This window comes from Gallinula chloropus (assembly GCF_964237585.1).
Source record: "Gallinula chloropus genome assembly, chromosome: 10".
Classification (NCBI taxonomy): domain Eukaryota; kingdom Metazoa; phylum Chordata; class Aves; order Gruiformes; family Rallidae; genus Gallinula; species Gallinula chloropus.
Genome location: NC_140095.1, coordinates 6,428,414 through 6,443,526, shown reverse-complemented (window position 1 = coordinate 6,443,526; position 15,113 = coordinate 6,428,414). Strand labels below are relative to the sequence as shown.

Genomic DNA, 15,113 nt, shown 5'->3' with positions numbered 1-15,113 from the left:
GTAGTGGGCAGTCATCATCCTTCCCAGCAGTGATGAAATCAGATCACTCTGAAATTTGATATTCTTTGATTCAAGAGTGCTTCAATGATGAAACAGCAATGTGTGGACTTCTTGCTGCTTCCCCTTGGAGTCTGTTGTGCAGGAGGCCCTCCTCCCTCTACTCTGTCAGCTATCAGCTTTTCTACCTTTAATTTAATTTTCTGAGCTGACATTGTCAATCTGAAATTCAGCAACATGCTTGACAGTGAGTCAGAGGAAAGCCGAGCTCATTTTTGGAAGTGGCTTTATGCAAATCAATCCTTGTGCAGATCGCTGAAGCAAGGCATTTGCTGATGAATCACAGTGGTGCCCTTGTTTCCTTGTCATCTTCAGGATAAAGCTCGAAATGAGCCACAAGAATCTTTGTGAGTTACTGTAAACAAGTCACACATGCCTACATCCCCCTGTGATTACTTTGGGTGTTTGGAGGTAAAAACTGGATTTGTTCTCAAAGTTGAATCTGGAGGTTTTCACAATGCCCCCTTTGGTTGGCTTCAGGGAACTTACCTCAGTGTCTAACTTATTTTGCCAAGCTGCTTTGAAGTGGCCATGCAGTCCTAGGGAAAGTGTTCATTCTTGTGAATTATCGTGATCTTAGCTTGGTCTTCACTGAAGTTTTATCTCCTCGGTAGAAGATCAACCAAAATATTAAAACACTCAATAGGCTGAGTGACATGATTAAAAGTTTAACTTTTTTTCTTGTTTTTTTTTTCTCCTGTGATGAATTTCTCATTTTGTGTGAACATTAGCTATAAGGAAATTTAGGTTTATGTCTATGTTAGGTTAGTTAGCATGTTTGTTCTACTAGTATACGGTATTTTCTGTATTTAAAACACCTATCTGTTGTTTAGATGCCTTTTTTTGAAGCATAGCACTGTTGAATAATAAACTTTTTGTGCATGGGGTGGGATGCTTGAAGGTGCTTTGCTTACCCAGACAGCCACTGGAAAAAAAAAAAAATTTGGTTGTGCTTCAGTGAATCTTTTCTTGGGTGTGTGGGTAAGATAGCAGGCTAAGGTTTGTCAGTATCATTGAGCTGCAATGGTCAGGGTGGACTTGCTCTGAAATAATGGAATAGCTTGTGGATTCGTGGAGCCTGCCATAAAAAGGAGGAACTGGCACTAAATAGTTGCATCTTGCATGAATACCCCCAATAGAGTTAACCACTTTGTGGTATTACATTGTGGTCTGATAAATGGAGATGCCATGTCCACATAGGAAGATGAGTTAAGGCTACAAACGCATTGCCCAGCCTGCACTGTATCTTCTTACATCTGCAGCATTTCACGGAGGCTTTCAGGGACTAAACGATTCATAGTGGGGAAGATATATAAAGCTGAAGTTGTGGATGAAAAATAGAAGCCAAAATGTCATGAAAGAAAGAAGGGAAAAGATCCATGAAACACTTTGGTCCTTTGCCTAGGGCTTCAGCACCTGTTAATGGAGTGCAGGCTGCCGACTATCACTGCAACAGACACTACTGGTCCAATATTGTAATTGATTTTTAAAACTTTAATGGCAGCTAAAGCAATAGTGTATTCCTCTTATGCTGGTACATGTTTTACCACAGAGTAATAGCCTCAAGATAACCAGGGCTTAGCTGTAACCAGAATGTTGTTTTTCAGATGAATTTGCAATTCTTTTCTGCCTCACTGGAATAAATGGGGAATATCTCTGTAGTTGGTTTTGCCAGCCATGGATTCTGTATAATTTTCATTACTTTTTTGTAGCCACAAAAATGGCTATGGTGATCATGCAAACAAATAATTGGTCTCTTTCAGGAGAACTTTGTAAAAAATAAAGCTTCAATCTTTACACATGCAATGGCTACTTAATCCTACAAAAATAATCTATTTTCATACCTAAAGTACAGGATCACAGCCTCAATTAAATAAATACCATTATGACCATCATTTTCATTCTACTGTGTGATGGTCACATGTATCAGAATATAACTGGCCAGGTCAGTATTTTTATGAATACATCAGTAAAGTGCAAAAAATTCTTTACTATAAAAATACTGGTCATTAACAAAGACGGAATTAGGTCAAGAAAGATCATTAAAGACTGAGTCTTCCCGCAGATGTTGATCAGCTGCAATACAACTTATTAGCTCATGTTACAAACTTTTTGTTTTCACATATTTATCTCCTAAAATACCATATTTAAAAACATAAGCAATAAACTGTAAATACCTTTTTGCTAAAAGTGATCAAGCGGGGCTTAAACAGGAGGTCATTTTTGGTTGGTGGAGGACAAGGGAGGGTGATATTGCCTAATGATATTTAGAATTTGCAAATGCGTAGGATTTCTCTCCAATACAGCTCAACAGACAAAAGTATAAAACAGCAAGCAGCATAAAAATTGTTGTGGGTTTGTTGGGGGGTGGAGGTGTTTTAATTAACTTGAAATAAAGGAGCCTCCATATAGCTGAATTTCCACATTAGAAAATATTAATATTAATAACCAGCAAGAGAACTTTTTAATTCGCATCGATTTAGCAGCAAGCACATCTTTACAAAACTGGAAAAATCAGAGATTTGTTTCTTTATACTGATGCCAGTGGTTCCCTCCTACCTCTTTGAGGTGTATGTTGTTTCTACTAAATTATTTTAGTGGCTCTGTGTTGCAATCTCCCTTTTTCAAAGGACAGTGTAATAGAAATGTGTTGGTAGAATTCGGTATTGCATAGGAACGCCAACGCTTGGGATCGCACCGCTTTGCTTTGCCAGGGATTCAGTTGCAAATGCATCCTACCTCTGGATAATTTCACAGTAAAAAGGATTTTCCTAGCAAAATGAATCTCCTGCAAATAGATTGTCAGAACCGTGGGTGCTGTTTTGCTGCCAGCAGGCCAGTCGCACCATAAGCAGTAAGACTCGGCGGGTAAATTGTATCAAGTGGATTGCCTAATGAATGTGAGGTTTTGTCTCTTCCCCCACCCTGTCAGAGTACCTTGCTGTAGTCACATACCACCTCTCACTGGGTCCCATTGTCCCATCTATTAAAAAATTTTATTAATTATGTTGATTCCATTTTGCAAAGTACTGAAGAAATACGTTGGATACTACCAATGAAGAAAACTTGTTGTCATTAAGTCAGAAGCTTTACTGTATTTCTGGAGGGATGCTTCTCTTCAAGCATTTCCTCCAAGCCTACTGTCACCTTCTTTCCTGCCCTGGACACAGCCAAACTTGAATATAAAGACATCGAGGTAAAATAGAATTTTGTGCTTATGTTCCAAAAGACAAATCAGATGCTGCTTGCTGAAATGAAATCTCTGTTCTGTCTCAAGTTGGGTGGTTTCAAAATGTGTCTTCTAAACGCTGTCTGAGCAGTATTTCCCAGGATTTTGGAAATGGCAGGAAGAGGGAGGAAGACTTATAAAAGTCATGAAGGCAAACGTTGTATTTAATTGGGCATTGACACATAGATTATTTTTACAATTCATTTAAAATAATATAAAAATATTTGCTAATCTTGTAAGAGATGTTCTGGAGGATTAATTTTTTTTCTGGTTTTGTTGGGTGCATTGATAGCCAAGTGTTGTAGCACTGTGTCTCTTTTACTGAAACAGTGGGATTTTTTGTTGCTGTTGTTTGAAGTGACTAAGAAGGTTTAAAAAGGCTCTTATGAAGTGTGCAAAAATGTGTATCCCCTGTTCTTTTAAACATTTAGAAAGGCTCCACCATGTCCTGAGTGATCCTTGTGCTTTTATTAGGACAGAAGTTATGAATCTGTCAAAGTCCATGCAGGTTGGATCTCTTGAAGGGTCTTTATTAACAGACGGTTTTTAATTTGGCCTTGGAGGAGGCGGAATATGATGCTAAAATAATTACCTACTGCTGAGCTATTTACTCCTTGATTGCTTAGTGAACATCCTTCCCCAGTCTTTAAGCTCGACCTCTGTTCACTGTCATCGGCCTCAGAGAGGGATGTGTATGTGACTTTGGTTAATTAGACTGCGAGAAGCTTTGAATGTTCAAGTGTAGAAGTACAGAGTTAGCATCTGTCACCTCATAGTAGAACCAGATCAACAAAGAAATCATGGTGTTTATCTTCTGAAAGCTTAGCAGTAGTACTTGTGCAGTAGTGCGTGGCTGTGTGGAAGCAGTGAGGACTGCTTTAAGTGGAATTTTTGAGCTAAATTCTTTCCCTTAAAACAAACCAACCAAAAAACTAGAAAGCGTTTTCAATGGCATAGCAGAGCATGAATTGAGAGCCAGCTGTGTTATATTTAGCAAGAACACAATCACCTTGCATTGTTCAGGGTACAAAACATCTGTAGGACCTGCTCTTGTTTTGCAGAACTCAGATGCTGTCAATATCCTTGTATTGCAGTAGTAGCAAGATTTTTTTTCCCTTTTAGAAACCCAGCAGTGATGCCAAGTTTCCACAGAGCGAATGCCAGTACTATTGTTCTTAAGCTCATGCCTTGTAGCCCACTGGCAACCAGAGTTCTCCATTTTTCCTTTGAGACAGAGAGCTGTAACTGCTGCTTTGTGGTCAATACTGAGTCTTTGATACAGAACACACAGGAAGGGTGAAGCTGCTGCTTCCCTAAGTGCATAAGGCCCCTCCTCGGTATAGAGGTGCTGATGCGAGTGTCAGACTGCTGCAGCCTGTACTTATTGCTATTGTATTTAAATGATTTCATCAGTATTTTTTCCCACCTGGAAGAATAACTTGAATTTGTCTTGTATATGTACAAATTACCAAATCTTCCTCAACAGGTAACTCAGTTATTTGTTAATCCATTTATAGAACAGGAAAACCTCTGCTACTGAACATTTTGGAAAATATATAGCTCCTACCTAAGAATAATATTTAGCTGTTAAAAAGTTAAATATTAATTTTAACCATTAAAATCTACCATGTAATTTTTGGCAAAACGGGGAAAGAAATAACCATCTGTACTTTGCTGTAAAAGAAAGACCAGCTGAATGTAATACAAAGACTTTTTTTAAAAATTGTTGTGGTTGAATATATTTACAGAGTCTATTTGATCTGATTGCCACATCTGTGTCCTTGAGCTTGTGCATACTGGCACTTAGACCTCCAGATACATTTACCCCCCAAGTAATTCGGATCCATTTCTTGCATACCTCAAACGTGGTGATTGCTCTCTTGGATCAGTCTTAACACGCTTTTAAGGCACAGCAGCCTTGGCAACTGCACGCTTACTGCAGGGGAGACAGATCTGCATCCTCCTGCACTGCTGCTGGGAAGAAGTGGCTGGAGCTGCAGAAGAGGACGTAGCCAGATAAACTGTAATATTTCTCACTTCTTTGAAGGGACATTGTACCAATGGGCCAGAAGAAATTGTAGCAATTAGAAGGCAATGTGTTCTGCTGGTCGTTTTATGAGCCTGGTTATACCATTGAATTGATTGTTACAGTTGTAATTGAGTAAATTTCTTTTTTTCCCTTTGTTTCTCTATCTCTTTGCACATTAGCCCCTTTGTCTTGCAGACCCTTCCCTTAGTAAGCATTGCTCCCTTTGCCCTCTTGCTTCACTGTCTGTAGAAGTTATCTTCCCTCCAGCTCTTGCTCTGTGAAAAGAGCTGACTTGTGTCATTCCCCACTTCACTGACTTGCTTATCTTTTATTACGTGTTACTTAGAAACACCTATTCTCTTTGCATTATACTGTTTTTCACCCATCTGTTACTCTTTAACTCCTTAATTGTGTTATTTAACTCAGTAAAACATTGTAGGATAGAGTTTGTGTGTAGCATACCGTACAAATTAAAACTAATTCTAATGAGACAAATTGCAGTGACCAGGTTGTGTTAAGTATGTGACCTTTTGCGGAGTAGTTCAGCCTGATTTTACTCCAGTTGTAAAGAAATTTTGGTTTGAAGAATAGTCACTAAACTTCAATAGTGCACAAAACCTCAAGAACTTTCTATTTTATTTTGGTAAATGAGTAAGACTGCAACGTTTTTAACCCAGAAATCATATTTGGTAAAAGAATGTAAACAGTCTACCATCACAGAATAACTAATCCTCATTTTTCTCAGGTGCATGTCCTATAGCTGGAGTGAAGCTAGCGGTGAAAGCCCTTATTTCTTAGCATTGGTGGTAGTTGATGCTCTTTCTTAAAATCAGGATTCATACCTTTCCATTGTTTGCTTTGCAAAATAAAACTAAAGGGCATCAACTTTCCAATATGATTGTGTCAGGAAAAGATGATGGGAAACGGTTATTTTGCACTCAAGCCACAGACAGCTGAATCAAACTGTTTTATGGTTTGGTGTCAGCTGATGCACGAGTTGTGTGAGAGCTCTTCTCTCTTACTGCAGTTGAGTTGTGGATAAGGTACTTGAAGGAATTGGGTTAGTTATTCTGGATTTTCCCTTCATTTTAGCTAAACATTGGTTCCGTGTGTTAATGGTGTAACTGTCAGTTTTATAATGGGATCAACATACAGTAACATACTGGGAAAGATACATGCTTGACTGTAAAGCATGTGCTGTTAAAAACCTAGTTCTTTAAGTCTCTGCAAAGCCTGGTTCTTCATGGGATGACACTGAATGGTGATCTTTAGCCCATCTGAGCGGAAGAAATTGAAGCAGATACTCCTTAATCAAGCTGCTTTTCAGGCAGTTCTTTGTTTAGAAATAGTTTTTTTAATTTATAGAAATTGTATGCCAAAAAAAGTCTTGAAAATAACTGTAAATGCACAGAGAGATTTTTTTGGCGTAATTTTTTTGGTGTGTGGTTTTTTTCTTTGTTTTGAAAAGGAATACAACCTAGGCACAATGCTGTCAGTTCCAATTTTTTGATTTTCACATAAAATATCTTTTCAGTAGAGCTGTAATTTGCAAGTTGTGTTCAAGTGGCTGTTTCAGTGTTTTAGAACTGAATTTCATAGGGCGTGTGTTCCACTTCAATATGTTCTCTTACTGGCAAATTAAAAACAAGAAGAGTCTTGATGTATTTTATAGCTGTGGTAGTTGAAATTTCACTTAGGATGCCGTAACCATCATTAAAGTAGTTAGCTAACACCAATATCCTAGCAAAGACTGCACTGAGACACGAGCAGTTCTGGTTGGTATTTTGTTACTCTTTTCCAATCCTTTTATCAGTGAGGCTCTTGCAATTCACCTTTGAAGATCAGGAAAACAACATTGTACTTGCAGAAGGAGTTAATCTGTGTCCAAAGCATTTTAGTTAAACTAAAAACTAAAAAAAAAAAAAAATCAGTTGTTTTGTGCCAACTCTTGTTGGAGCCTGGGTCAGACTAACATGTGGTCTGCTGTGCTGCAAGGGCACGTGAGCCAGAGCTGCTGGATTTCTTTCTGATCTATGCAAACTTGAAGCCAGAGAGAGGTCTGTAATATCTCTGTGGCTCTGTTGGTCCATCTCTGAAATGAGAGTGCTGTTTCCTGAGGGATGTTCACTGCTCACTGCTGGCTGTGGAAGCTGCTAGTTGAATGTACCCAGTATCATTGCCTGCTGTGCTTTTCACCTCGTTGGTTGCTCTGTGATCTGCTGCTGGGGTCTTTTCAAGTGTGTTTCCATCAGACAGGACCCCTGGATGAAGGCAGCAGGGGTCACTTGCAAAGAGAGCGTGCACTTTATGTAGGCAGTGCCTGGTGCCTGGATCCCTCTTCCATTCATGCTGCTTGCGGGCTGTGTGGTGGGATGAACTGGATGAAACTTCCTTGGATTTACCAAAGTAACAGGAAAAATACTTGAACCCTAAAGTGTTCATTTAGCTCAATGTGTGCATTTTGTCAGGATACAAAAGAACCTGTTTCCATTGTTGTTGGGCTTGCTGCTTTCTGTACAGAGGAACATGAAGGAGGGCGCTGCTCACATCCCAACACCTTTTAGATTGTCCTTAGGTCAAGAGCTTTTTGGTCAGCTCTCTAACATCATCTGTCAGGGTGAGCATTTTTGGAAGTGTATGTTTCTCTAAAGCTGGTATTTTCAGATTTCCTTCTTATGATCCATCAGGCATGCAGGCATTGGACTTGTCTTCCATTGCAGAACTAGATGGCTTGAAACACCTATCTCAGAAGTAGGAAATGTATTAGTAATCATAATCTATTTTTCTCCTGATTCATTGTTTATTTTTTTCTTAAATACCACAATTGGGGTTTTTTCTGTCTTTTTTTTTTTAGGGTTTTGTTTTGATTTGGCCTCACATTAGTTTATTTGGTTTTATGCAGTTACTCTTAATAACTAATAGTTATTTTAGGTACTGTCAGTGAGAGCTTCCCATTATATCTGTTATGAGAAGTAGGGAATGAAAAGCCAAAACTTTAAGACAAACAGCATAGACAAGTTGCTTGTTCCAGCTTTCTGCTCCCTTAGAGCAAGTTCTGTGAAGTGCACGGGCTGAGCCTGGTTGGTGTTTGCTTGCTTATGAAAGACGCCTAGCAAAAGTTTGGCAGAGTGTTAGGAAGAAGAGATGAACACCATTCCTAACCAATATTCCTCAAACAGGGAGGATTGTGACTGGGAGAAGGCAGTTTTGGAGAATGAAATGCATGGCTGTGAATTTTCTTCCATGCTGTGTCACTGATGCCACGCAGGCTGTCAGTTCTTCAGGCCACTAGAGATATTTATTAAATCACTCCATGATCCTGGAGGTTTAGAGATGTGATATTGTTAGCTAGAGGTGTGTGCCTAAATAGAAAATAAAATTAATACAATTTACAAGAAGATTACCATAAAGAATGGATGGATTTCCTACAGTCCCCTGGTTTTGCCTGACTGCAAGTAAAAGCTGAGTGCAAACACAAAGCAGAACACATAATATATAAATTAGACCTTTTAGACCATAGTAATATTAGAAAAAAGTACTTGAAAATTTAATTTCTTTTTAAACCTGGTTTAAAATAGCACACAATAAAACACCAGGCAAGTGCAGCTTGAGGTGTTGGTGCATTTAGTAGGGTTTTGTTTGAACACACAGTTCCATTTTGGCAAGCCTCTTTTGTTGTATTTGGTGTGCCTCTTGCTCTCAGACCTGATTTTTGCTTTCCTAAGCCATTTTCCTAAGCCTTTTACCACTGGCTGTAGCTCTGCTGTGCCTCTCTGTCACACCAAAGTGACTCCCTGCCATGAAATCAGTCTTCAGCGTAAGACTTCCTTCTCATAGGTCTGAAATACACTTTACTTTTGACTCTTCTCTGTTCGGGTTGCCTGATCATTTGTCTGGGTTGAAGGTCTGTCTTTAAAGAACTAATATTTTGTTGCTGGCAAAAAAAAAGGGAGGTGAAGGAAGGGTCAGAGTGTGGATCAGTGTTAAACAAATTGTGAAGGTCACAAAGAATTTTAATCTGGCTTGAAAAAGAGACTTGTACCCAGCAGCACATTTTTGTTTGTGATAGTCTGAATGGACAATTGTGGCTACTTTGAGAATTTGATGTAGACTGCATGACTGGTATAAATTGAATTAGTCTCATGGCAAGGACATAGTCCCCTTTTTTTTTCTATCTGCCTGATGGAAAGCAGAAGAAAGCCCTGTGTGACACGTCTTGACCCGCAGTGTCACTGTGGGCTTTTGTGACAGGCTCTGATTTCTGGCCTCTCATTTGATAAAGCCAATTTGGTAGAGACTAGAAAGGAGGCTTGCTGCAACACAAAATGTACTTACAGAAAAGAGTATCTGGTGGTGAGTACAGATGCCTGCCATTCCATCTTAATAACCATTAAAAAGGCAGAGTTTCTTTCTGAAAATGGGACACTCTTGGGTTTGTGTGGTATAGGAACACAGTCACACCACACGATGCACTGTGCAGTGTTCCACGCCACAGTATCACCTTTCTTTGTCCTTTTCTCCAGCTATCCCTGTGCCTTCCATTTCCTCTGTTTGCTCATTTTTTCCATTTTTCTTAATCAATCTTCTGCCTTCTTTTCATCTTCCTACACTCCTCTCTTGCCCCAGCTATGTACTGTGGAGTGAAATTCTTCCCTCTTTTCCATGTTGACAGGGCACCAGCAAGGAAATCATTATGAGTGTTGCTTTTCCTTAGCATGAAAACATCTCTTCTTTCTGATTTTGTGTCCATTTCCCTCCCATTCCTGATTCCCTGCTTCCTGCCTCTATTAGAGCTGGGGGGGGGGTTGTGAACTTGGAAAATTCCAGTGGAAATACCTATAGTGCATCAAAGGAAAAAGCAGCTGAATGTGGGTTGTGTAACACAAAACGGTAGCCTGCAGTGCTCGTTGCTCTACCTGCACTCACAGTGCAGATGTGATGATTTAAATTGAAGCATTTTGTAAAATTTTAAGTACTAGAAAGACATCTTGAATTGCTGTTTTGTTTCTGTTTTCTTAAACAAGGTTAAAATTCTGCTGTTCCTGTTGAGGCACAGTGCAGTGGGGGGATTTACGCAGTGGATCGAGATCTTTTCATTGTAAATTTGCAAAACTCACAAAAGAGTGATTGTCATGTTTTTCTTGGATATTGATTTCAAATAAGGGTCTGTCATCTGAGCAGGGGTAGCCAAGTACTTCTGCAGTTGGTAAACAAACAGGAGCATGGTGAGAAAATGACAATTACGCTACAGGGTTGTCATTTCAAGGCATGAGACTTGGCTACAGGTACTCTGACAGCAAATCATGGCATTGTGCCAGCGTCATGACCATATTTGAGTGATGCTTTCTGGAAGTTCTGTCATTTGCATGATGAATTTTGGTGGTTTTCATTGGAGAGTCATTCCAGCTCATGCCACAGACCTCTAGAGGAGATAAAAGAAAATTGGAAACATTATGTGGTGTAACAAATCCAGAAAGTTCTACTTTTCCAAGCGTGCTTTTGTCCTCTTGTAGGTTTAAGAAACGTGCTCCCTTTGTTAACACAATGTATTTTTTTTCCTCTTGCCTTATTCAGAGACCTGAGTGAAAACCAGATAAAAGGAATCCCTAGAAAAGCCTTTCGAGGAATCATTGACGTGAAGAACTTGTAAGTGACAACTTCATTAATATTTGTGGTGAAAGACATTCTCCCTAGGTTACATCTGGCTGTTAGGATTTGTTTGAGTACCACCACATGGTACTTACTGTTCTGTGCTTTAGAAGAGGGAGCTGCAGTCCCTGCTGTGTGCAGCACGTTATTGTCAAGGGCCTCAGTGCTGCTTTGGTCCCCGTGTGCACTGCGCAACACACCTGGGGAACTTTGGAGCAAAGGAGAAGGTATACTTAAAGGCTTTAGCCCTCCCTGCAGTATTGTCCTGCAAAAAACAGTGAGATCATGGTCCAAGCCTTAAAGCAAGATATTCTTAAGGAAAGGGCTGGTAGAGTTTGGGGTTGACATGGAAATATTCAGCTTAGATTTTCTGTCCCACCAATTGGATGAAAGGTAAAAATGGCAAAATGTGGCAGCCAGGCACTATAGCTGAGCACAAATATCCCAGAATGAAAAGGTAATGTGGGAAATCAACCATGCATGATCTGACAGTTTCTATATTAAAATTTAAAATAATTTTTAGAAGTCATTAGAGAGAGAAAAGCAGGTTTTGCTGTTTGTGCTAATGAAGCTGGCCTGTCCTAGGTGTTTTTAAAAGTATCCAGTCTGAAATATGTGTATAAACAGACTTTCAGCTCTGTATTTCCAGAGCTGCTAAAGGCTTCTTACGTGTTACATACCAGAAGTGCATTTTTGTGCACACCCATGCACTAATACACCACTGGCATAATTAGAGTCAACACAAGGTGAATTGAAAAAGGAATGAACAGCCTGCAAGTGGGCAGTCAGGTTTTCCTCCCAAAACCTGGGGCATCTCAGAAGAGCAGTTAGCATTAACACTGTGTTACCACACCAGGAGCTGAAATCTGATAACATGTTAAATATGGTGAGTGTAGCATAAATGGTGTGAAATTTTTTTTGTTTATTTAGAAGACTCAGCTGAAGGAGATCTGAAAAGAAGCACCTTTCTGTGAACAGTTTTGCAATGTACTTGTGCTCTGTTTTCATTTCTTGCCCCAATGAACAAGCTCTTTAGCGTCCAGAGTGGATTTTTTTCTCTAGGCAGCATGGAAGCTGTTAAGGGCAGTCAGCATGACTCAGACCATGACCACATCTTCATCCAAGGGCAAAGCACAGTTCTTGTACTTTGTCTGGTGACCCTGTGTTGCATGGAATCTCACATCACTGGGGGTTGTGCAAGGGAGACAGCATGGCAGAAGACCAAAGCAGGACTTCCCCCAGACTGGAAAACACGGGCACAGGAGCGATGCTGAGAGAGGCCCCCTGCTCTGTCTGAGCACTGTGTGAGGTTCCTTTGGAGACTTTAGGAAAGACAGAACATAAAGACTTTTAAACCTCATGTCACATTTACAGCTGTTTCTGCAGGCACTCAGCGTACTGAACTCGTGTTTCTTCAGTGGTTTGTTACTTCATGTATATTCAACACTGGCTTTAGCTTTTCATATAGGCAGTTTCTTTACCTGATTGTCAGCCTGAGAAAACACAACTTGAGGAACCAGTTAAACTCTCCTAAGCCTGTACTTTAATATTCCTCTTCAGAGGGTGAGCAGGTCTAGTTTTTAAAAGACACAGGAAAATACTGGAGAGTGCAGTTTATATTTAGACAGAAGCATTGCTTTTATGTCATGTTAGTATGAACCTCACTTCGTGTGATCTAGAGGAACAATAGATGGTGCTTTGTTTCAGAAAAATCTAGCTTGCCCAGCTATAATTCACTGCTAGTTGTCTAACTTCATTTAAAATAGCAAAGTTTGCATTCAGAGTCCATTTCACCTCTGGCAAGCTGTCAGAAAAATCACAGGTATTCTTTGATTTATGAACCTAATCTTGGTGCAGAAGGAACCAGCACTTCACCTTTACATGAGCTGATATCAAGGGATGGATGGCTGGAGTTGGGATCTGAATGTTGGGATCTAAAGCTTTAATAAAAACCAGTGACTTTGAAGTTATGCAGTATCTATTAAAAGACATGGTGTCAGAAGAGCTTCCCTGTAGCCAATGTTTCTGTCTTTCAGGAATACTGAAGTTATCACAGAATCATGAAATAATTGTGGTTGGAAATGACCTCTGGAGGTCATCTGGTCCAACCTCCGGCTCAGCAGGAATGCAGAGCTTAGGAGTCTAATTAATAGATTTGCTGACGTGAGCCATGAGTACTGAATGTTTAGACAGGTAGCAGGAGAAGGAGACTTTTTTCGTTAAGGAATGGTGTATCCAGAGTGGTTCATTTGATCAGATGAGTGTTGCTTCCAGACTCAGGCTAGTGGCCGATGGGTGGCTGTGACAAAATGTTGAGCCAACTTGCAGCTGGAAACGCATTAAAATTTCTGCAGCAATAACTGTAAGGGTGTGATGCAAGTCAGACCAAGTTAATATTTAAAGCTCTTAAAGCTTTAAGGACTAAGCTTAAACATGCCAACTCCCATTCTCAGTCTACATTTGGCAGCCAAACTGCTCCCTTCTGAGTCGCAGAAATGACCATGCCAACGAGCGGGAGTGCTGGAGCACCTAGAGGGAGGGAATGAGGCTCTGCCTTTCGGTGCCGGTGCCGTTCAGCTGCTCGAGCACCTGCCCTGCGAGTCGCCTGGTGACTCTGACACATACGCGCTAACGCGATAGCAGCAGGGTTGGCTGTTTCTATGGTTATCACTTTGCAGGTTCATTGTGCTATCTCAGAGCTCTTGCACCATATAAAGCATGTTTTTGAGTGAACTTGCAGAATTTTAGACATAAGAACTACAGCTGTGTATTCTCCCACACTGCCCAAGCCTTTCCAGTATATCTTTAAAATTGACATAGGGAAAGGCTGGCCTGGAATTATCTCTGTCTTCATGGCTCTGCATTTAACAGGGCTTCAAATTCTTCTGGTTTCTACATAAAGTGCCTAAATGTGGTGTCTAGTAAATGTGGTGTCTAGTAACTAGTAACTTTGTAGATATTATAATAGGGACACAGACAGTGCTAGACCATGTGAAAGGCTCTAGATGAACAGTCAACGGCAGCTCGGAAAGCTTCCCTCAGGAAATAATGCAGAGAAGTTGGTGCAACACATGAAGCTGGGGCATTAATTCCTTTTGGATACAAGCTCCCAAATACACAGCTAAAGGGCTTACTGTAAATTACTATGGGTGCCATTTGGAAACCCTGCCTCAGCAGGGCCATAGCAGTAAGCAGCACAAGGCGCCAGGCTGTGTCCAGCTGGAGCATACTGGCATTTAAAAAATTCCTAAATTTAAGAGAAGAGCTTCTGTTGCACATGCTAAGTGATGAGAGTCTTTGGTGATGTCTGTCTATCACCAGGGCTGCAGACCTGGCTTGGTACCGATGAATTTATTTTTTATTAGAAAAATAAATGGTAGGATGACAGGAAAGGGAAAAAAAGTGTTATGGAAAGCAGTGCTTCAGGATATTTTTCACCATGTCTTTCTTTTTAAGTGGTAAAAGCTTGCTGTCTTTTGTCATTCCCTTAGCAGAGCAGTGAGCCCAGGAAAATGGGCTTGTGTAAGGGCTGTGCTAAGGAAGAGCTTTTGAGCGTCAGGGAGGACAGTGTTTTTTGCACACCACAGAGCCAAGGCAGAGGCTGGCGAGGTGAGGCCTCAGACCTCCCAACTGGGGGAAGTTTTGTTGTGTGACTCATTTTCATGTGATTTTTGATTTTTGTAAAATCCAAGAAAGAATCTGCACACAAAGACTTAGTTACTACATCTATTTCTAATTAAAATACAGAAGTAATTGTACAGCTTTTAGAAAGTTTCGTGAACTCATAATGTCCATTGCTATTAGTGAGCTTACATGGGAATTTGATGTCAACTGATACTTTGAGCATATTGCTGCATAAATGACACTCAGTGATTCTAAAAAAGTTTAGAACCAAGCAAGGGCAAGAGAGGGACAACTTGCAGCATGCACCTGTATCCAATTTCTGTTACTTATTACTTGGAGAACAGGAAATGTCTCTTGCAGGAATCTAGCCCCGAGTAAGCACATTTATTTCAAGCATTAAAGTATATGGATTTGGGTCTTGTTGAACTCAGCACTGTCAGCTGTGGCCTTCCATCATAAAAATATATGGAGCCACTTCTTGGACTTCTGCATGCCTACCCAGCTTGTATCACATCTTGGCACTCA

General features: G+C 40.2%; 1 protein-coding gene across 1 annotated transcript in view; it reads left to right on the top strand.

Moving 5' to 3' along the window:
- SLIT3 (slit guidance ligand 3) overlaps positions 1 to 15,113 on the top strand; it is a gene marked incomplete at its 5' end in the record, with an annotated part of 502,705 nt that overhangs the window by 245,770 nt on the left and 241,822 nt on the right. Inside the window, one exon of the mRNA XM_084268563.1 lies at positions 10,890 to 10,961. Coding sequence (XP_084124689.1) covers positions 10,890 to 10,961 — 72 coding nt within the window. The remainder of the gene's footprint in view (positions 1 to 10,889; positions 10,962 to 15,113) is intronic.